Source organism: Coregonus clupeaformis, unplaced genomic scaffold (genome assembly GCF_020615455.1).
Source record: "Coregonus clupeaformis isolate EN_2021a unplaced genomic scaffold, ASM2061545v1 scaf1055, whole genome shotgun sequence".
In the NCBI taxonomy this organism is placed as follows: domain Eukaryota; kingdom Metazoa; phylum Chordata; class Actinopteri; order Salmoniformes; family Salmonidae; genus Coregonus; species Coregonus clupeaformis.
The window spans coordinates 153,951-175,489 of NW_025534509.1; the positions used below are offsets into that span (position 1 = coordinate 153,951).

General features: G+C 44.2%; 1 protein-coding gene and 1 pseudogene across 1 annotated transcript; one reads left to right on the top strand and one right to left on the bottom strand.

The window, feature by feature from the left end:
* The first annotated feature begins 2,874 nt into the window (after positions 1–2,874).
* On the top strand, positions 2,875–5,539 carry LOC121572498 (annotated as a pseudogene).
* A 6,474-nt stretch (positions 5,540–12,013) lies between these two features.
* On the bottom strand, positions 12,014–21,489 carry LOC121572804 (proteasome subunit beta type-8-like). Its single transcript, XM_041884836.2, has 5 exons — positions 20,851–21,489; positions 17,842–17,950; positions 17,444–17,544; positions 12,203–12,306; positions 12,014–12,102 (listed from the first exon to the last, which is right to left on the bottom strand). Coding segments are annotated over exons 1-5 (405 nt in total). The 5' UTR covers positions 20,853–21,489.
* Positions 21,490–21,539: the final 50 nt, after the last annotated feature.

Consider the following 21,539-nt stretch of genomic DNA (forward strand, 5'->3'; position numbering starts at 1 on the left):
TTGTGGCTGAATGGAAGCAAGTCCCCGCAGCAATGTTCCAACATCTAGTGGAAAGCCTTCCCAGAAGAGTTGAGGCTGTTATTGCAGCAAAGGGGGGACCAACTCCATATTAATGCCCATGATTTTGGAATGAGATGTTTGACGAGCAGGTGTCCATATACATGTAGTGTATATTTAGGAACTCAGTCGGGGTCTCATGCAGCTCCTTGTTCCCAATGGGAAATTTCACTTGAACGACCCTCCAAGTCGGAATTACAAGTGGGAAACTCAGAGAAAATGTTGTTATCTGAGTTGTGATGTTTCACCACTGACCTTTTAACTTTTCAACTAAAAGATGACAACAAATCAGTTTCTGACTATTACAACCTTATCAATATATATAATGTAGCTAGTATGACCATATTGTCAATGATAAGCAAGCTAGCTAACTTTATTTTTAGCAATGTTAACTAGCTTGTCAAGCTAGCTGAAATCCTATTGGTTGAAGAATTGTTCCGAATTCAAAAGCACTTGAACAAAATCATGTCGGTTTTACGACTTCCCACTTCCCAGTTTCCCATTTCCCACAAGCACGTGATGCCAGCATCAACTTCCTGTTGAGAGTTAGAATAGTAGAATACACAAGGTGCATTTTCGAAATGTGGTTATGCATCAGCAGTTTTTCTCTTGTTATGTCAGTCACTGACCTTCACGCAATTAGCCCACACTCTGAAAACTAGGGGTTCAACAAGGGTTCTTCTAAGATCCTCAAAGTTCCTTGAGGAACCTTAGGGTTCTTGACACTGAAAAATTCCCCCAAAAGGTTCTTCCAAGAACCCCATAGGAGGTGGGGTTCATCGAGGAACCTCTTTAGTTCTTGGGGGTTCTTGCAGGAACTTATTTTTAGCAATGTTAACTAGCTTGTCAAGCTAGCTGAAATCCTATTGGTTGAAGAATTGTTCCGAATTCAAAAGCACTTGAACAAAATCATGTCGGTTTTACGACTTCCCACTTCCCAGTTTCCCATTTCCCACAAGCACGTGATGCCAGCATCAACTTCCTGTTGAGAGTTAGAATAGTAGAATACACAAGGTGCATTTTCGAAATGTGGTTATGCATCATCAGTTTTTCTCTGACCTTCACGCAATTAGCCCACACTCTGAAAACTAGGGGTTCAACAAGGGTTCTTCTAAGATCCTCAAAGTTCCTTGAGGAACCTTAGGGTTCTTGACACTGAAAAATTCCCCCAAAAGGTTCTTCCAAGAACCCCATAGGAGGTGGGGTTCATCGAGGAACCTCTTTAGTTCTTGGGGGTTCTTGCAGGAACTTTCACCGCATTCTTATTGGCAGACTAAATAGCCTTGGTTTCTCAAATGACTGCCTCGCCTGGTTCACCAACTACTTCTCAGATAGAGTTCAGTGTGTCAAATCGGAGGGCCTGTTGTCTGGACCTATGGCAGTCTCTATGGGGGTGCCACAGGGTTCAATTCTTGGGCCGACACTTTTCTCCGTGTATATCAATGATGTCGCTCTTGCTGCTGGTGACTCTCAGATCCACCTCTACGCAGATGACACCATTTTGTATACATCTGGCCCTTCATTGGACACTGTGTTAACAAACCTCCAAACGAGCTTCAATGCCATACAACAATCCTTCAGTAGCCTCCAACTGCTCTTAAACACTAGTAAAACTAAATGCATGCTTTTCAATCGAACGCTGCTGGCACCCGCCCACCCGACTAGAATCACCACTCTCGACGGGTCTGACCTAGAGTATGTGGACAACTACAAATACCTAGGTGTCTGGTTAGACTGTAAACTCAACTTCCAGACTCACATAAAGAATCTCCAATCCAAAGTTAAATCTAGAATCGGCTTCCTATTTCGCAACAAAGCCTCCTTCACTCATGCTGCCAAACATGCCCTCGTAAAACTGACTATCCTACCGATCCTTGACTTCGGCGATGTCATTTACAAAATAGCCTCCAACACTCTACTCAGCAAATTGAATGTAGTCTATCACAGTGCCATCCGTTTTGTCTCCAAAGCCCCATACACTACCCACCACTGTGACCTGTACGCTCTTGTTGGCTGGTCCTCACTACATGTTCGTCGTCAAACCCACTGGCTCCAGGCCATCTATAAATCACTGCTAGGCAAATCCCGCCTTATCTTAGCTCATTGGTCACCATAGCAGCACCCACCCGTAGTCTGCGCTCCAGCAGGTATATCTCACTGGTCATTCCCAAAGCCAACACCTCCTTTGGCCGCCATTCCTTCCAGTTCTCTGCTGCCAATGACTGGAACGAATTGCAAAAATCTCTGAAGCTGGAGACTCTTATCTCCCTCAATAACTTTAAGCATCAGTTGTCAGAGCACCTTACCGATCACTGCACCTGTACACAGCCCATCTGAAATTAGCCCACCCAACTACCTCATCCCTATATTGTTATTTATTTTGCTCTTTTGCACCCCAGTATCTCTATTTGCACATAATCTCTTGCACATCTAGCATTCCAGTGTTAATACTATTGTAATTATTTTTGCACTATAGCCTATGTATTGCCTTACCTCCATAACTTGCTACATTTGCACACACTGTATATATATTTTCTGTTGTATTTTTGACTTTATGTTTTTTTACCCCATATGTAACTCTGTGTTGTTGTTTTTATTGCACTGCTTTGCTTTATCTTGGCCAGGTCGCAGTTGTAAATGAGAACCTGTTCTCAACTGGCTTACCTGGTTAAATAAAGGTGAAAAAAAATAAAAAAAATTTTTTTTATTAACTTAACTGCCCAAATGAAAAATGGGGATTTGAGACGACGGAATCGTCAGCAGACTATACAACTATTGTAACTCATTTACAGAGTCACAATAAAACAGTGCTGAGACATGGAGGTATGTGATCACTTGACATATTTGTGTAGGTGGTTATGATGATGTGTACTCCTGAGTGGCGCAGTGGTCTAAGGCACTGCATCGCAGTGCTAACTGTGCCACTAGAGATCCTGGTTTGAATCCAGGCTCTGTCGCCGCTGGCCGCGACCGGGAGACTCATGGGCGGCGCACAATTCGTCCAGGGTAGGGGAGGGAATGGCCGGCAGGGATGTAGCTCAGTTGATAGAGCATGGCGTTTGCAACGCCAGGGTTGTGGGTTTGATTCCCACGGGGGGCCAGTATAAAAAAAATATGTATTCACTAACTGTAAGTTGCTCTGGATAAGAGCGTCTGCTAAATGGGGGAAGATAAATTGATCCTAGATCTGTAATTTCGTAATCTCTGACCACCTACCCACTTCTCCAAATACATCTAATTCTCTCTCTCTCTCTCTCTCTCTCTCTCTCTCTCTCTCACCTAGCCACCTATCTAGAATTCACAACATATCATATCAAAGGTTGCGAGTTCGAATCTCATCACGGACAACTTTAGCATTTGAGCTAATTAGCAACTTTCAGCTACTTAGCATGTTAGCTAACCTGAACCCTTTTAGCTAACTTTAACCCTTTTAACCTAACTCCTAAACTTAACCTATAACCTTAACCCTAACCCCTAACCCCTAGCCTAGCTAACGTTAGCGAGCTAGCCACCTAGCCACCTAGCTAGAATTCGTAACATATCATACGTTTCGCAAATTCGTGATATATTGTACATGTTGTCATAAAGTAATCATCATCATCGACTCTCCTCCTCTTGTCCAGTCAGGGCCAGATCTTTGAGTCTTTCAACATGGCGGCTCTGTGGAAGCTGCCGTGTATCTTAATCTGTGAGAACAACAAGTTCGGCATGGGGACATCTGTAGAGAGACTATATTCCTGGCCTCAAGACAGGACACACACAGTCAGTGAGTGTACAGTATCTCTGCTATATTGACCTTCCTGTCTCTGGGTGTAGGTGGATGGCGTGGACGTTCTGTGCATGAGGGAGGCCATCAAGTTCACTGCAAGACCACTGCAGAGCCGGTAAAGTGAGCTATGATTGGTTGTAGAGCTGGAGAAGAGGAGTTTTGATTGGTTCAGAGATGAGAAAGCTAGAACTGGATTAAGAGCTTGAAGAGTGTTAAGAATCACTTTGTCTCAGATAATCTAATCTCAGAACAGTGATCAGCTTCTAGTATCACACCAGTGTCTCTTCCCTGACAGAGGGAGGCTATGTGACCAGTATAGATAGAGACACTCTGTGGAAGAGACTCCAGTACAGAGCTGCAACTGGTTCCAGGACTGGTGTGCTGCAGGGCCAAAGAGCATATATATAGGAAGATGCTGAGGAACTGCTGCTCCAATACAAATCCCAATAATATTCAGCAGTGTCATGGCGTTGGCTACCTTGTTGAGTCTCTTGGTTTGGAAACCTCTCTGGCAGAGTCCTATTGTCATGGAGCTGGAGACCTACCGTTACTATGGACACAGCATGAACAACCCCAGGGTTAGGTGAGATGTGATCTCTGACCCCTGACCCCTGACCCTGTAACTGTCACATGACCCCCGGTCTCTCTCTGCCCCCTCACTCCTCCCCACACATCCTCTCCTCGTTCTCTCTCCTCCCTTACTCTGTTCTGTTTTAGTCTTACCCACCACCTTGTGTTGCCACTCTCCCTCACTCCCTATGTTAGCCTGCCTAGACACCCCTCAGTGTAGTGCAGTGTTGGTTTGGGATGCATCCCAATACTCTACCCAATACGCTTTCTTTCCAGGGATCTGTGTCTCTCTCTCTCATCGGCCAAGGGCTGGAGCTGAACCCTGCTAAACAGGTCAAACCCCTCTTCCTGTGTGTGATGTAATTTCCTGTAGCTATCTAGAACCTTTAAAATGGTTATTTGGCTGTCCCCATAGGATAACCCTTTGAAGAACCCTATTTGGTTCCATGTAGAACCCTTTACACAGAGGGTTCTACATGGAACCCAAAATAGTTCTACCTGGAACCAGAAAGGGTTCTCCTATGGGGACAGAGGGTAGCATACCCCTGAGGAGATCCAGGAAGTGTGCAGTAAGAGTGACCCTATCACTATGCTGAAGGAACACATGCTGTCCAACAACATGGCTTCTGTGGAGGAGATCAAGGTACACACACTTTCACCGACACACACACACACACACACACACACACACACACACACACACACACACACACACACACACACACACACACACACACACACACACACACACACACACACACACACACGGTACTGGTCCAAGTACTCCAATTCATACAAATAAATAAATGCTATTCCTTCCATCCTTCCTCCCTCCCATTAGGAGATACAGAAGATGAAGAGATCAGGAAGGTGATCGAGGATGCGGACCAGTTTGCGATCTCTGACCCTGAGCCACCATTGGACAAGCTCTGCAACCACATCGCCAACAAACCGCCAATGGAGGTCCACAGATTCAACCTCTTTGTCAATCTAAAGTCTGTCAGGTAGACACACACACACACACCTAGACCAAACCACAGTCCATCAGTTACACATCCGCTCTGACCCTCTGAGATACCAACCCCTGGGTGAAAGTCTACTCCTCCTCTCCTTTTCTCTTCCTTCTCTCATTCCCTTCTCATTCCCTTCTCTCATTCCCTTCTCATTCCCTTCTCTCATTCCCTTCTCATTCCCTTCTCTCATTCCCTTCTCATTCCCTTCTCTCATTCCCTTCTCTCATTCCCTTCTCTCATTACCTTCTCTCATTCCCTTCTCTCATTACCTTCTCATTCCCTTCTCTCAATCCCTTCTCTCATTAGTTCTCTAAACGCACAATAGGAGATTAAATCGTGACCCTGTAGGTCAGAGTTCAGTCTGTAACAGCATTCCAAACCAGTTCTTCACCTCAGATCCGGTGATGTCACTGGTATTTATTCACAATATGTACTGTATAGTGTATAATATGTTGTTTTAGAATTATGTCAGAGTTGGTATGCATTCTCCTGATACTGAGGGATATATCTGTGAATGGGAAGTGAATGGCATTGGGCAGGCTATTGTTCTAGCCCAGCACTAACACATCTGATTCAACATATCAACCTCTCATCAAGTCTTTGATAAGCTGTATCATTTGTGTTAGTGCTGATATGTAACTTACAAAGCTTGCACACCCTATAGCTCTCCAGGACCAGGGTTGGCCACCCCTGGCTTGGGGAGTGTGTGGGAGGTCTCAGTTAAACGTCTCTCTGTTTATAAGGTTTCTGACTTTTTGTATGTATTACGTTCCGCTAACCCAGATGCTATTGTAGCACTCGTTGCACTTTGACTAGATAAAGTTAAGAGGCACCAGACTGCAAGTCATAACTTCATCATAGGAAAAGGGAACTGCACTGGTCTATTTGTCTGAACTGCTGCTGTCTTCCTCTCCTTCTCCTCCTCTGACTCCCTCCCTCTCTCCGTGAGGAGAGGAAACGGATCCAAGCACTATGAAACTGAAGCGTCTGTGTGAACTGAAAGACTAAAATTGTTGTAATACAGTTTGACGTGATTTGACTGGAGCAATAAAGTTGGCTGAGACTTTGGGTGTTAAGTGACTTTGGGTGACTTGAAAAGCGCTTAAAATAAAATGTATTATTTATTATTATTATTATGATTATGTGTTTGTTGTTTGTTTCTGATGACACTGGAGAAGTATTTGTGCAGAGAGCTAATAATGTACCATGCCAGGTAAGTGAGGGCATCTTAACTAGTCATAACTAGTGTTTATAGTGTTTATATACAGTACCAGTCAAAAGTTGGGACACACCTACACATTCAAGGGTTTTCCTTTATTTTTTACTATTTTCTACATTGTAGAATAATAGTGAAGACATCAAAACTATGAAATAACACATATTGAATCATGTAGTAACCAAAAAAGTGTTAAACATATCAAAACATATTTTATATTTTAGATTCTTCAAAGTAGCCACCCTTTGCCTTGATGACAGCTTTGCACACTCTTGGCATTCTCTCAACCAGCTTCATGAGGAATGCTTTTCCAGCAGTCTTGAAGGAGTTCCCACATATGCTGAGCACTTGTTGGCTGCTTTTCCTTCACTCTGCGGTCCAACTCATCCCAAACCATCTCAATTGGATTGAGGATGGGTGATTGTGGAGGCCAGGTCATCTGATGCAGCACTCCATCACTCTCCTTCTTTGTCAAATAGCCCTTACATAGCCTGGAGGTGTGTTTTGGATCATTGTCCTGTTGAAAAACAAATGATAGTCCCACTAAGCGCAAACCAGGTGGGATGGCGTATCGCAGCAGAATGCTGTGGTAGCCATGCTGGTTAAGTATGCCTTGAATTCTAAATAAATCACTGTCAGTGTCACCAGCAAAGCACCCCCACACCTCCTCCTCCATGCTTCATGGTGGGAACCACACATGCGAAGATCATCCGTTCACCTACTCTGCGTCTCACAAAGACACGGCGGTTGGAACCAAAAATCTCAAATTTGGACTCATCAGACCAAAGGACAGATTTCCACTGGTCTAATGTCCATTGCTTGTGTTTCTTGGCCCAAGCAAGTCTCTTCTTCTTATTGGTGTCTTTTAGTAGTGGTTTCTTTGCAGCAATTCGACCATGAAGGAAATATATTCCACAAATTAACTTTTAACAAGGCACACCTGTTAATTGAAATGCATTCCAGGTGACTACCTCATGAAGCTGGTTGAGATAATGCCAAGAGCGTGCAAAGCTGTCATCAAGGCAAAGGGTGGCTACTTTGAAGAATCTAAAATATAACATATATTTTGATTGGTTTAACACTTTTTTGCTTACTACATGATTCCATATGTGTTATTTCATAGTTTTGATGTCGTCAAATAAAGAAAAACTCTGGAATGAGTAGGTGTGTCCAAACATTTGACTGGTACTGTATATTGTTATACAGTAGAGATCGTGTTTTAAGACTGTGAGGTTTCTAGCTGAGGATAGCTGAAGGCACCAGAGTTATAGCCTCTCACTTTGCCAGAAATTCACACACACACACACACACACAGTCAGATTTTTGTTTAGTTGTGTCAGTGTTATAGACTGTGGTAATGTTTTCAACTTCGTATGGTCATTCAATAAACGTTACTTATGTTAACTGTGTAATTTACTATTTTTATGCGTTCTGCAATTACACCATATTGGATGTGTGTGGCTGAAAATAATGGCCACATCTGTGCTGCCTCTCTTTCCTCTTACCACCTGTGGCTTCCTGTAAGTTCTCCACAGACCACAAAGCCCTTGACATTTTCACATGTTTAAGTGTAGCCATTTTGTAACAATTTAAAAAGGTAAAATGTGTTTCCATTGACACATAATATCTTTCTATGATCGTTTCAGAATTAGTGTCAGAAAAAAGTAGCTGAATGTTGCCAATAAGCATTTCGCTACATCTGCTAAACACGTGTATGTGACAAATAACATTTTATTTTATTTGATAATGTGGTTGTTTGCCTAAATCCAATTTCATCCACTAGACAGCAGCAAAGACCATCTATTTGTGCCTCATAACTCTTGGCAGTAGTTTTGGGTGTTCTATGATTGGGCTGCTATTACATAATCAGTTACTTACTATGGGAGAAAGGAAGGATCAGTTTCTGATGAGCCAGGGAGTAAGAAACCGTCAACTAAGGAATCTTTTGAAGCAGAACAATTCTTGCATGTAGCAGACACCATCTTTTATTAGTTAAAACTGCAGTTGACTATCTCTTGAGATTGTCCTCAATTTTGTTATTGTGCCAGTTCCCTCCCCTTCTTGCTCCGTGACCTAATTCCAGATCTGGAGTTTCAATTCCTTGAAATCACGTGGTGGGGGCAGTGTGCTGAGATACCTCTGTGGGGCGCAACTCCCTAGCTACTGTAATCCTTAATTCAGCACACTCATAGGGACTTTCCAGCAGACCACATTCATGTATGTTTTGTAATGAGACAGAAAACTGCATGTCATCTTGTAAGATGATGAACCAATAAGGGCCAATAAACATGTGCTGTCTTCAGGGAAATCTAGGGGGTTTACAACAACACATTGGGAGTTTACCTGACACCCCCCAAGCATGTAATACTAAATTCTGTCCTCTCAGGAGGTGGAAAAGGCTGGTTTCAAATCCCCAATCATGCATAATACCACTGTGTCTTAGTCAGAAATCAGGAAAATCTGAACACTGTAGCTGGATAGCGCTAGGTCCATTATATCATATGATATCGTGGTGATATAATAAGTTGGAAACCATTTTCAGTTATCTTTGTTACTGAAATGGATTTGGCAAATGCGGCTGCTGCAGGTACAACAAATTCAGTAATGGCCCAGTCTAGGCTATCTAGTTTACTACAGCTTTAACACAGGGCAACCGTAAGTGTCATTCTTTCTGGCCGGACAGAAAGATATATTAGATAATCTGCCTAGTTTGTTTTGGTGTGCCTCATCCTCTGTGTCTGCAAACTGGTTTCACCTTACCGTTCACCTCTGCTATTTGTTTACCACCATCAGCATGTCTGATATCATCTTCTGTGTCAGGAAGCAATTGTGACTCACCATCAACTAAGGTTATGCTTTCTGATGATGAGGCTAAGAATTTGTGCTTCATTTGCTAAGACTATTCTCAAATATCTACACCAGAGCAAGTCTGTTTAATGTAATCTAATGCAGCCTATTGTTTATTACAACCAGATAAGGTGTCCTTGTTGAACAGCGATATTGTGTATCAAAGCCTCAATAGCAGTCACAAGACCCAGGGCTTGGCTTTACTTGGTGAAATGTGCTAACGTGAAAATGAAAGCAAAGGCAGAAGGGACTTTCCAATGTAGTGTGATTGCAAGCCAACTAATTCGGCATTGAGTGGTTACACAACTGCCATTTACATTTACATTTTAGTCATTTAGCAGACGCTCTTATCCAGAGCGACTTACAGGAGCAATTAGGGTTAGGTGCCTTGCTCAAGGGCACATCAACAGATGTTTCACCTAGTCGGCTCGGGGATTAGAACCAGCAACCTTTCGGTTACTGGCACAACGCTCTTAACCACTAAGCTACCTGTCACCCATGTCAGATACAGATCAAGTTATTGTCAGCCATTTTGTGATGCCAGAAGGTCTTGAGATGAGATGGCCGCTTCTGCTCTCCCTCCCTCCTTGTTGGTATCCATAGGCCGTGGGTAGGTGGATTGTTGTTGATAAGTCACCAACCTAAAGGGACAGGAGAGGAGAGGATAATGTCTATGTCTAACTGACAACGCAAACTTCTTCTGGTGAGAAAATAATTGATTTGATGAATGTTGCCACTTTACAGTTATCTCACGAATGTCCTGTGCTCAGATCGCAGCAGCCCCAAAATAAACAAACTCAGGCACTTCTTCTCAATACTTTGATTGATTAAGTTGACGATTTGATTGACTCGATGATGAATGTCTGTCTGCAACAGTGCTGCAGATGCACAAAAAGTAGAGGTGAGCAGAGACTCTCACAAGACACTGACCAAGTGAATACTTCAAAACAGTGTTTTCCAGATCAGTGTTAAGGATTCTCAAAAGGAAATGCTCAATATTGGTATGAGACTCGACAGCCGCCATTTCATGGTGATGTTTACTAGTCGCAGATCTGGTCACAAAATGGTTGCCAAATATCACCTAAGGTCTATATCAGTATGTTATTGTTCTCCGGTAGGGGGTGGTGAAGTACTGACATCTTGTTGTGGCTTTTGCCATGGTGCAGACAGGCAAACTGCCAAAAACATCGGCAGAGAACAAGGGACGGGACTCCAGGGACTTTCCAAGACTTTGTGCTTTGTGTGGTAAAATTAGAAACATTAATCCCGTACCATAATATAATGTGCTCATGTATACACACGTAGACCAGACCTGCATCTAACTCTTGCGTGCCCTAAATGAGATTTGGTTGCCCCCAGTGCCATGTACCGTATTTAGAGAGTTGGGCCCATAGATATAGAATGGTATATCTCTATTGTTGAGGTTTCTACATTTTGATGCATTTACATGACACTATAACATTCAATGCCAGCCATGTTAGAGCCCCATTAACATTATATGGGGGAAAGAATATATGGGGAATGTTTAAATAATGCTATGTAACTGAATGTCTAGAATTAGAACAACATTCAAAAATGATAAAGTTAGTCCAACTCTCTAAACACATGGCTCTGGTTGCCTCCACCCCCAGACCCACCACCTCCAAAACAAACTGATGATGCATTACCAAATGTAAAAATTGCACCTTGTGTATTCTACTATTCAAGGTACTATTCAAAAAGTAAGTTGAGAGCCTGACTGTTTTCTAAACAAATGTATTTTATAATAAGTGGTGGGGGCCCCTCATGGTCAGGAGCCCCATGTCCAGCACGTGGTCCGCGTACCTTGCTGTCAGCCATTTACAAGTCCTGCTTTATGTGAGGATTGATTTAGAAAGTTGGAGTTATACAGCTGTGCAAGTTCAACTATTTTTATAAGATAACATTAAAAGCTTCCGATTGAACCAGTTAAAGGTTCTTTCATATTTTAATGTGTGCATTCTTTTTCCATTAAACTCATTGAGCACCATTTTATGGATGTAATTTAGACTTTGATCTTGTTTTGAGATGGCTGCCTTCCTCTCCCCCAATAGGCAAGGGGATTGGTTCCTCTCCCCAATAGGCAAGGGGATTGGTCCCTCTCCCCAATAGGCAAGGGGATTGGTGGCTGACAATCACATGATGGCACTGCCAGGCAGATTGAAATGAGGATGGAAATGTCCATCTCAGCTAACTGTGCAAACACTGTAGTCCCCAAAAATGTATTGAAGGAGGAAACTATTTCTAAATGTGAACATGTATTTGAAAGACAATTTGAAAGATTTTCTATTTGTAATATTTGAAAGAAAATAATTTTCTTATACTCATAACCACAATTTTTTTTAAATGACAATGACAGTTCTCTAAAAAAATATATTTTATTGATGACAGTGACTGCCATATAATTTTGCCTGAGAGGTCACGACTCCGTGAAACGTATTATTTTACATACTTATTTGACTATGTTTATGATGTATTTTATGGTATTGATATGACTGTGAATGTAGTTAGAATGGGCCAGATTCACTTCTTCTCATTGTAAAAGCGATGGTACAGGTCACCAATATCCTCTTGAGAAACTTTGATCCAACCAGTCTCTCTCATGTGATACACTGCAAAGAACAAAGACAAAGTCACACACACACACACACACACACACACACACCACCGCCACCACCACCATTGTAAACCAGGTATTAAGCTCGACTTACTGTTTGAGTGTTCCACCAGAGTAAGCGTCTCTGAGCGTAGCATAAAAGATGTCCCTCTGTGCCAAATCATAGGCTTCTGGAACAGATAGGTCATATCGGTAGCCATTGTTGGAAAAAGTACCCAATTGTCTTACTCAAAAAGTAAAGATACCTTCATAGAAAATGATTAAAGAAAAGTGAAAGTCACCCAGTAAAATACTACTTGAGTAAAAGTCTAAAAGTATTTGGTTTTAAATATACTTAAGTATCAAAAGTAAATGTAATTGATAAAATATACTTAAGTGTCAAAAGTAAAAGTAAAAGTAAAAGTATGAATCATTTCACATTCCTAATATTAAGCAAACCAGATGCCACCATTTTCTTGTTTTTGAAATGTACGGATTGTCAACGTCTGGGTGAAGTGGTGAAATGGAATCAGGCGCAGGACACAGAACTGAGAAATGAATAAACTTACTAAAACACAAGTAAACCATAACAAACACTCCACGCAGGGAAGAGCAGAACAACAGCTCACCAAACGACGTAAAACAACGGACAATCACGCACAAACCCAGGAGGGAAAACATAGGTAATTATAGGGAAACAAATAAGCATAATGGGTAACAGGTGTGAATAATAAAGACAAGACTAGTGTAACACAGAAACATTGATCGGTGGCAGCTAGTACTCCGGTGACAACGAATGCCGAAGCCTGCCCGAGCAAGGAGGAGGGGCAGCCTCGGCTGTATTCGTGACAGTACCCTCCCCCCCGACGCGTGGCTCCAGCCGTGCGTCGACACCGGCCTCGGGGATGGCCAGGAGGACATGGAGCAGGGCGAGTCGGATGACGACGATGGAAATCCCTTAACAAGGAGGGGTCGAGGATGTCCCTCCTGGGAACCCAGCTCCGTTCCTCTGGAAGGTACCCCTCCCACTCCACAAGATGCTGTAGGCCTCCCACCCGACGCCTCGAATCCAGAATGGAACGGACCGAGTATGCCGGTGCCCCCTCGATGTCCAATGGGGGCGGAGGAACCTCCCACACCTCAGACTCCTGGAGCGGACCAGCTACCACCGGCCTGAGGAGAGACACATGGAACGAGGGGTTAATACAGTAATCAGGGGGGAGTTGTAACCTATAACAAACCTCGTTCAACCTCCTCAGGACTTTAAAGGGCCCCCACAAACCGCCGACCCAGCTTCCGGCAGGGCAGGCGAAGGGGCAGGTTTCGGGTCGAGAGCCAGACCCGGTCTCCGGTGCATACACCGGAGCCTCACTGAGGTGGCAGTCGGCACTCACCTTCTGTCTCCTGATAGCCCTTTGCAGGCGTTCATGGGCAGCATTCCATGTCTCCTCCAAGCGCCGAAACCATTCATACACCGCAGGTGCCTCGATCTGGCTCTGATGCCATGGTGCCAGGACTGGCTGGTAACCTAGTACACACTGAAAGGGAGACAGGTCAGTGGAGGAGTGGCGGAGGGAATTCTGTGCCATCTCTGCACAGGAGATGTAAACTGACCAATCCCCCTGCCGGTCCTGGCAATATGACCTCAGAAACCTACCCACATCCTGGTTTACTCTCTCCACCTGCACATTACTCTCGGGGTGAAACCCTGAGGTCAGGCTGACCGAGACCCTCAGATGGTCCATGAACGCCTTCCAGACCCTTGATGTAAACTGGGGACCCCGATCAGACACTATATCCTCAGGTACCCCGTAGTGCCGGAAGACGTGTGTAAACAGGGCCTCTGCGGTCTGTAGGGCAGTAGGGAGACCGGGCAAAGGAATGAGACGACAGGACTTAGAAAACCGATCCACAACGACCAGGATCGTGGTGTTACCTTGTGACGGAGGAAGATCCGTAACAAAGTCCACCGATAGGTGTGACCACAGCCGTTGTGGAATGGGGAGAGGTTGTAATTTCCCTCTGGGCAGGTGTCTAGGTGCCTTGCACTGGGCGCACACCGAACAGGAAGAAACATAAACCCTCACGTCCTGAGCTAAGGTAGGCCACCAGTACTTCCCACTAAGACAGCGCACTGTCCGACCGATGCCAGGATGGCCAGAAGAGGGTGACGTGTGAGCCCAATAGATCAAACGATCGTGAACCTCAGACGGAACGTACACACGACCCACTGGACACTGGGGGGGAGTGGGCTCCGTGCGTAACGCCCGATCGATGTCCGCGTCAACCTCCCATACCACCGGTGCCACCAGACAAGAAGCCGGAAGTATGGGAGTGGGCTCCCTGGTCCGCTCATCTGAGTCATACAGCCGGGACAGAGCGTCTGCCTTAGCATTCTGGGAACCTGGTCTGTACGATAGGGTGAACACAAAACACGTGAAAAACATGGCCCACCTTGCCTGACGAGGGTTCAGTCTCATTGCTGCCCATATGTACTCCAGATTGCGGTGGTCAGTCAAAATGAGAAAAGGGTGTTTTGCCCCCTCAAGCCAATGTCTCCACACCTTAAGAGCTTTCACAACAGCTAACAGCTCCCGGTCCCCCACATTATAGTTTTGCACCGCCGGGCTGAGCTTCTTCGAAAAGAAAGCACAGGGGCGGAGTTTGGGAGGCGTACCCGAGCGCTGAGACAGTACAGCTCCTATCCCCGCCTCGGACGCATCCACCTCGACTGTGAATTGCAAGGAAGGATCCGGATGAGCCAGCACGGGAGCAGAGGTGAACAGCGCCTTCAGCTGACCAAAATCCCTGTCCGCCTCAGCTGACCACTGCAGGCGCACCGGTCCGCCCTTCAGCAAAGAGGATATGGGAGCTGCTACCTGGCCAAAGCCCCGGATAAATCTCCGGTAGTAGTTGGCAAACCCCAAAAATCGCTGCACCTCCTTTACTCTGATTTAGACCTCGATAGTCAATGCACGGGCATAAACCTCCATCCTTCTTCTTCACAAAAAAGAAACGTGAGGAGGCAGGGGAAGTGGAGGGCCGAATGTATCTCTGTCCCAGAGATTCTGTGACATATGTCTCCATAGCCACCGTCTCCTCCTGTGACAGAGGATACACGTGACTCCTGGGAAGTGCAGCGCCCTCCCGGAGATCTATCGCACAATCCCCTCGTTGATGGGGTGGTAATTGAGTCGCCTTCTTTTTACAGAAGGCGAGAGCCAAATCGGCATATTCTGAGGGAATGTGCATTGTGGAGACATGGTTTGGACTCTCCACCATAGTTGCCCCTACGGAAACACCTACACACCTTCCCGAGCACTGAGGTGACCATCCCTTTAGAGCCCTCTGTTGCCACGAAATCCTGGGGTCATGGTTGGCTAGCCAGGGAAGCCCCAGCACCATGGGAAACGCAGGAGACTCGATAAGGAAGAGACTAATTCTCTCCTGATGACCCCCCTGCGTCTCCATCTGCAGTGGAACTGTGACCTCTCTAACCATACCCGACCCTAAAGGGAGACTATCTAGGGCACGTATGGGGAAGGGTACATCTACAGGCAATATAGGAATCCCTAATTTATGCGCAACCAGCCTATCCATAAAATCCCAGCTGCGCCGGAATCTATGAGCGCCTTATGCTGGGAATGTGGGGAAAACCCAGGGAAACTTTCATTGACCCTCATGTGAGCAACAGGGAGCTCTGGGTGAGTTGGGTGCCTACTCACCTGGGATGGTCCACCAGAGCCCTGCCTGCTGCCTCGATTCCATGAGGGTCCTCTCCTGCACCGGCCCGCAGTGTGTCCTCTGTGGCCACAGTTGGTGCAGGAGACCACCCCCTTGCCGGGTCTCTCCACATCAGCACCTCCAAGCTCCATAGGAGTGGAGTCGGAAGTGCTGGGGGATGGACTGGACGGACCCTGATTTGGACGTCCGCGGGTGGCCAACAGGTTATCCAGCCGGATCGATAAATCTACCAGCTGGTCCAGGTTTAGACTTGTGTCCCTGCAGGCCAGCTCCCTACGAACGTCCTCCCATAGACTGCATCGGTAGTGGTCAATCAGGGCCCTCTCATTCCATCCCGCGCTGGCTGCCAGTGTCCTGAAATCCAGGGTGAAGTCCTGTGCGCTCCTCCTTCCCTGTCTGAGGTGAAACCGATGCTCCCCCGCCGCTCTCCCCTCCGGCAGATGATCGAATACTGCCCGGAAACGGCAGGTAAAATCCTTGTAACGTACGGACTCAGCGTCTATTCCACCCCACTCCGCGTTGGCCCATTCCAGCGCTCTGCCCGACAGACAGGAGATGAGGGCGGACACGTTCTCGTATCCCGAGGGAGCCGGGTGGATGGTTGCCAGGTAGAGCTCCACCTGGAGCAGGAAACCCTTACACCCGGCAGCTGTCCCATCATATTCCCTCGGGAGCGAGAGCCGATTTCCACTGGATCCAGGGTTTGATGGTCTTGATGGGGGAGAAATCGGAGGAGGAGGAAGTGTAGGAAACCCACCTCTCTCCCATCGATCCATGGTGTTCACCACTCGATCCATAGCCGAACCTAGAGTCTGCAGCATGGTCGAGTGCTGCTGGATGCGTTCCTCCACCGAGGCGCTGGGACTGGACGTGCCTGCTGACTCCATAGATGGTGCGTGTTTCTGTCAACGTCTGGGTGAAGTGGTGAAACGGAATCAGGCGCAGGACACAGAGCTGAGAAATGAATGGATTTACTAAAACACAAGTAAACCATAACCAACCCTCCACGCAGGGAAGAGCAGAACAACAGCTCACCAAACAACATAAAACAACGGACAATCACGCACAAACCCAGGAGGGAAAACAGAGGTAATTATAGGGAAACAAATAAGCATAATGGGTAACAGGTGTGAATAATAAAGACAAGACTAGTGTAACACAGAAACATTGATCGGTGGCAGCTAGTACTCCGGTGACGATGAACGCCGAAGCCTGCCCGAGCAAGTAGGATGGGCAGCCTCGGCTGTATTCGTGACACGGATAGCCAGGGGCACACTCCAACACTCAGAGATAATTTACAAACAAAGCATTTGTGTTAGGTGAGTCTGCCAGATCAGCGGCAGTTGGGATAACCAGGGATGCTCCTTTTGAGAAGTGCGTGAATTGGACAATTTTCCTGTCCAGCTAAGCATTTGAAATGTAACGAGTACTTTTGGTGTCAGGGAAAAGGAATGGAGTAAAAAGTACATTATTTTCTTTCGGAATGTAGTGAAGTATAAGTAAAAGTAGTAAAAAATATAAATAGTAAAGTAAAGTACAGCTACCCCAAAAACGTATTAAGTAGTACTTTAAAGTATTTTTACTTAAGTATTTTACACCACTGTCAGTAGCCGCTGTCCATCACACCATAGGCATAGATGTTACCAGACCCAGTGTAGAACATGTTTCCACACAGTCTCAGGCCATTGTCGTCAATGTAATACAGCCCAGGACCCTGCAATCATAATAATAATAAATACAAATAATAATAATAATAATAATAATCATGAATGTCTATTAGTGGCAGACTGACAGTACAATTTGAACAAATGGGTGTTTGTTAATTACTAAAAGAGTAAACTTCGTAGTCAAAACGTATACAAAACAAACCCATCCGACTGATGATATTACTGAATATTGACATTATTAAAATACTGACTATATCAGTTACATGTTAATAATAGACTAGACAATCTATTCTAACAGTGGGGTACACAAACCCAGCAACCTGAAGTACCTAACTTTAACTTGCCTTCTTGTCCCAGCCACATATCATTGTGTCCATGGAGACCACCATGTTGGCAAGGAGCTTAGAGGCAGCAGATACTGAGATCCTCTCCTTGTTCCTCAGCTTGTATATCCTTAAATAAAGTCGGGGTCGAGGGAGAATTAAAAATGATAAGATGGAAATATACTGTATATACATCATCTAACATGGCATAAAGATAAACACATTTACAGGAAGAGTTGGATATTCAGCTCATTCGTCCCTTTATATTCACAGAGTAACTATAGGCCTACACAGAGATCTGAATATACAGGGATTTGAGATGATCTACAATCTCTACCTCTGCCCAATCATTGTAAAAAGAGTACTTAATTCAACAATTAGTTATTTTGAAAGCTGCCATTAAGGGATGTGATTGACCTAAAATAATAGCCACATCTGTGCTGCCTCTCTTTGCTTTCTCCACCTGTGACTTCCGGTAATTTCCCCACATAACACAAAGCCCTTGACCTCTTCACCATTTCAAAATGTAAAATAAGTTTTCTATGAGATAACATGTATTTTCTATGATTGTTTCGGAATTTGTGTCACAAAAACGTAGCCACATTTAGCCAATAATGTGGTTGTTTGCCTAAATCCAACTTCATCCACTGACTAAATAGCAGCAAAGGCCATATATTTGTTCCTCATAACTTTTATTTAATGTAAAAGTCTAAACTCGATTCTTGAGTTGTTCCAACTCTGTCATCGCCCCATTGAAGGATTAGGGTTTAGGGTAGGGATGACCCAAGGATCCCGGATAGCACTAACCATTATTTTATACCTCAATGCTCTTAACTCCTAGCAGTAGTTTTGGGAGTTCCCAACTATGACTTGCCTGCTATTAGATAACCAGTTACTAGGGAAGCAGGGAAGGATCAGGTTCTGATGAGCCAGGAAATAAGGAAACTGGCAACTATGGAATTTTCTGAAGCAAAACAGTTCTTGCATGTAGCCAACGCCATCTTTTATTAGCCAAAACAGCAGTTGACTATCTCTTGAGATTGTCCTCAATTTTGTTATTGTACCAGTTCCCTCCCCTTCTTGCTCCGTGACCTAATTCCAGATCTGAGTTTCAATTCTTTGATATCACGTGGTGGGGGCAGTGTGCTGAGATACCTTACCTGTGTGTGGCGCAACCAATGATTGATATATACACTAGATGACCAATAGGGGGCGCTGTGTTGAAGCCACTGTACCTCCATCTTGGCACTCCCCCACCATTGTAAAACATATTTTGGAAGCTATAGAAATTCATTTATTAATGTATACATTCATTTTTTCAACATTTATTCTATTACATACACCTTAATGCATACTTATATTATGTGAGCTAAACATACAAATACAACATGAAAAAATATATACAAACAATTTCCTTAAAGTATAATGTTTTGAGATTACTAATGTTCCTGTCCACACTACAACCAAAAAAATACTTAAATACATGTTATTTTGTCCTTGAAACATGTAATTGAAATACTGTAGAATTCCATTAATTCCTATGGAGGACTGTTCCTACTGGGGAGTGCCAATATGGCCAACCGGTGGCTTCAAAGCCTCTCAATGGCCAATACATAGCATCAGCAATCCAGGGTTTATTATATACATAATTGGGCTCAACTCCCTAACTAATCCTTAATTCAACTCAATTCCCGCAAAAACATTCACGTTCTTTTGTAATGAGACAGGAAACTGCATGTCATCTTGTAAGGTGATGAACCAATAAGGGCCAATAAACATGTGCTGTCCTCAGGGAAATCTAGGGGGTTTACAACAACACATCTGGAGTTTACCTGACACACCCCGCAAGCATGTAATACTAAGTTCTTTCCTCTCAGGAGGTGGAAAAGGCTGGTATCAAATCTATAATAGTGCATAATACTACTGTGTCTTAGTCAGAAATCAGGACGATCAAATAACTGTAGCTGGATAATGCTAGGTCCACTATATCATATGATATCATGGTGATATCTTACATTGGAAAGCCTTTTCAGTTACTGTATCTTGGTAACTGAAATGGACTTTGGCAATTGCGGCTGCTGCAGGTACAAAAAATTCAGTGAAATGGTCCAGTCTAGGCTATCTAGGTTACTGAAACTTTAACCAGTGGTGTAAATTACTTAAGTAAAAATACTTTAAGGTATTACTTAAGTCGTTTTTTGAGGTATCTGTTTTCTGTACTAATATTTATATTTTTGACAACTTTTACTTTTACTCCACTACATTCCTAAAGAAAATAATGTACCTTTTACTCAATACATTTTCCCTGACACCCAAAAGTAGTTGTTACATTGCGAATGCTTAGCAGGACAGAAATTTTTTCAAATTCATGCACTAATCAAAAGAAGATCCTTTTCCGTTGCTCTTATCCAGAGCGACTGACAGTTAGTGCATACATTCTTTTTTTCTCGTACTGGCCCCCCGTGGGAATTGAACCCACAACCCTGGCGTTGCTAACGCCATGCTCTACCAACGGAGCTACGTCCCTGCCGGCCATTCCCTCCCCTACCCTGGGCCAATTGTGCGCCGCCCCATGGGTCTCCCGGTCGCGGCCGGCTACGACAGAGCCTGGATTCTCTAGTGGCACTGCTAGCACTGCGATGCAGTGCCTTAGACCACTGCGCCCTCATCATCCCTACTGCCTCTGATCTTTCTGATTCACTAAACACAAATGCTTTGTTTGTAAATGACGTCTGAGTGTTGTGCCCCTGGCTACCCATACATAAAAAAAAAACAAGAAAATCGTGCTGTCTGGTTTGCTTAATATAAGGAATGTGAAAATATTTATACTTTTACTTGTACTTTTGATACTTAAGTATATTTAAAACCAAATACTTTTAAACTTTAGCTCAAGTACAATTTTACTGGGTGATTTTCACTTTTACTTGAGTCATTTCCAATTAAGTTATCTTTACTTTTACTCTTTATAACAATTGGGTACTTTTTCCACCACTGGCTTTAACACAGGGCAACCGTAAGTGTCATCCTTACATTAACTCTGGCCAAACAGGAAGATCTCTTAGATCATCTGCCTAGTTTGGTTTGGTGTTTGCCATATCCTCTGTGTCTGCATGCAAACTGGTTCCTCATAACAGTTCAACTCTGCGGTTCGTTCACCACCATCAGCATGTTTGATATCCTCTTCTGTGTCAAGTCGTCATGGTAACATGGATTACCTTTGGTGATGGTGATGATGAGGCTATGAAGTTGTGCTTAATTTGCTATTCTCAAATATCTACACCAGAGCAAGTCCGTGTAATGTAATCTAATGCAGCCTATTATTTATTACAACCAGATAAGGTGTCCTTGTTGAACAGCGATATTGTATATCAAAGCCTCAATAGCAGTCACAAGACCCAGCGCTTGGCTTGGTTTGGTGTTGCTTGGTGAAGTGGTGTACTGAAGTGAAAGTGAAAGCAAAGGCAGAAGGGACTTTCCAACATGGTGTGATGAATGAGTTATATATACACTAGATGAGAATAAAGAGGCGCTGTGTTGAAGCCACCGTGCCTCCATCCTGGCACTCCCCCACCCTTGTAAAAAATATTTGCAAGCTATAGAAAATGCATTTATTAATGTCTACATTCGTTTTTCCCACATGTATTGTATTACAGACACCTTAATGCATACTTTTAAATTATATTATGTGAGCTAAACATAATAAAAAATATATAGATATT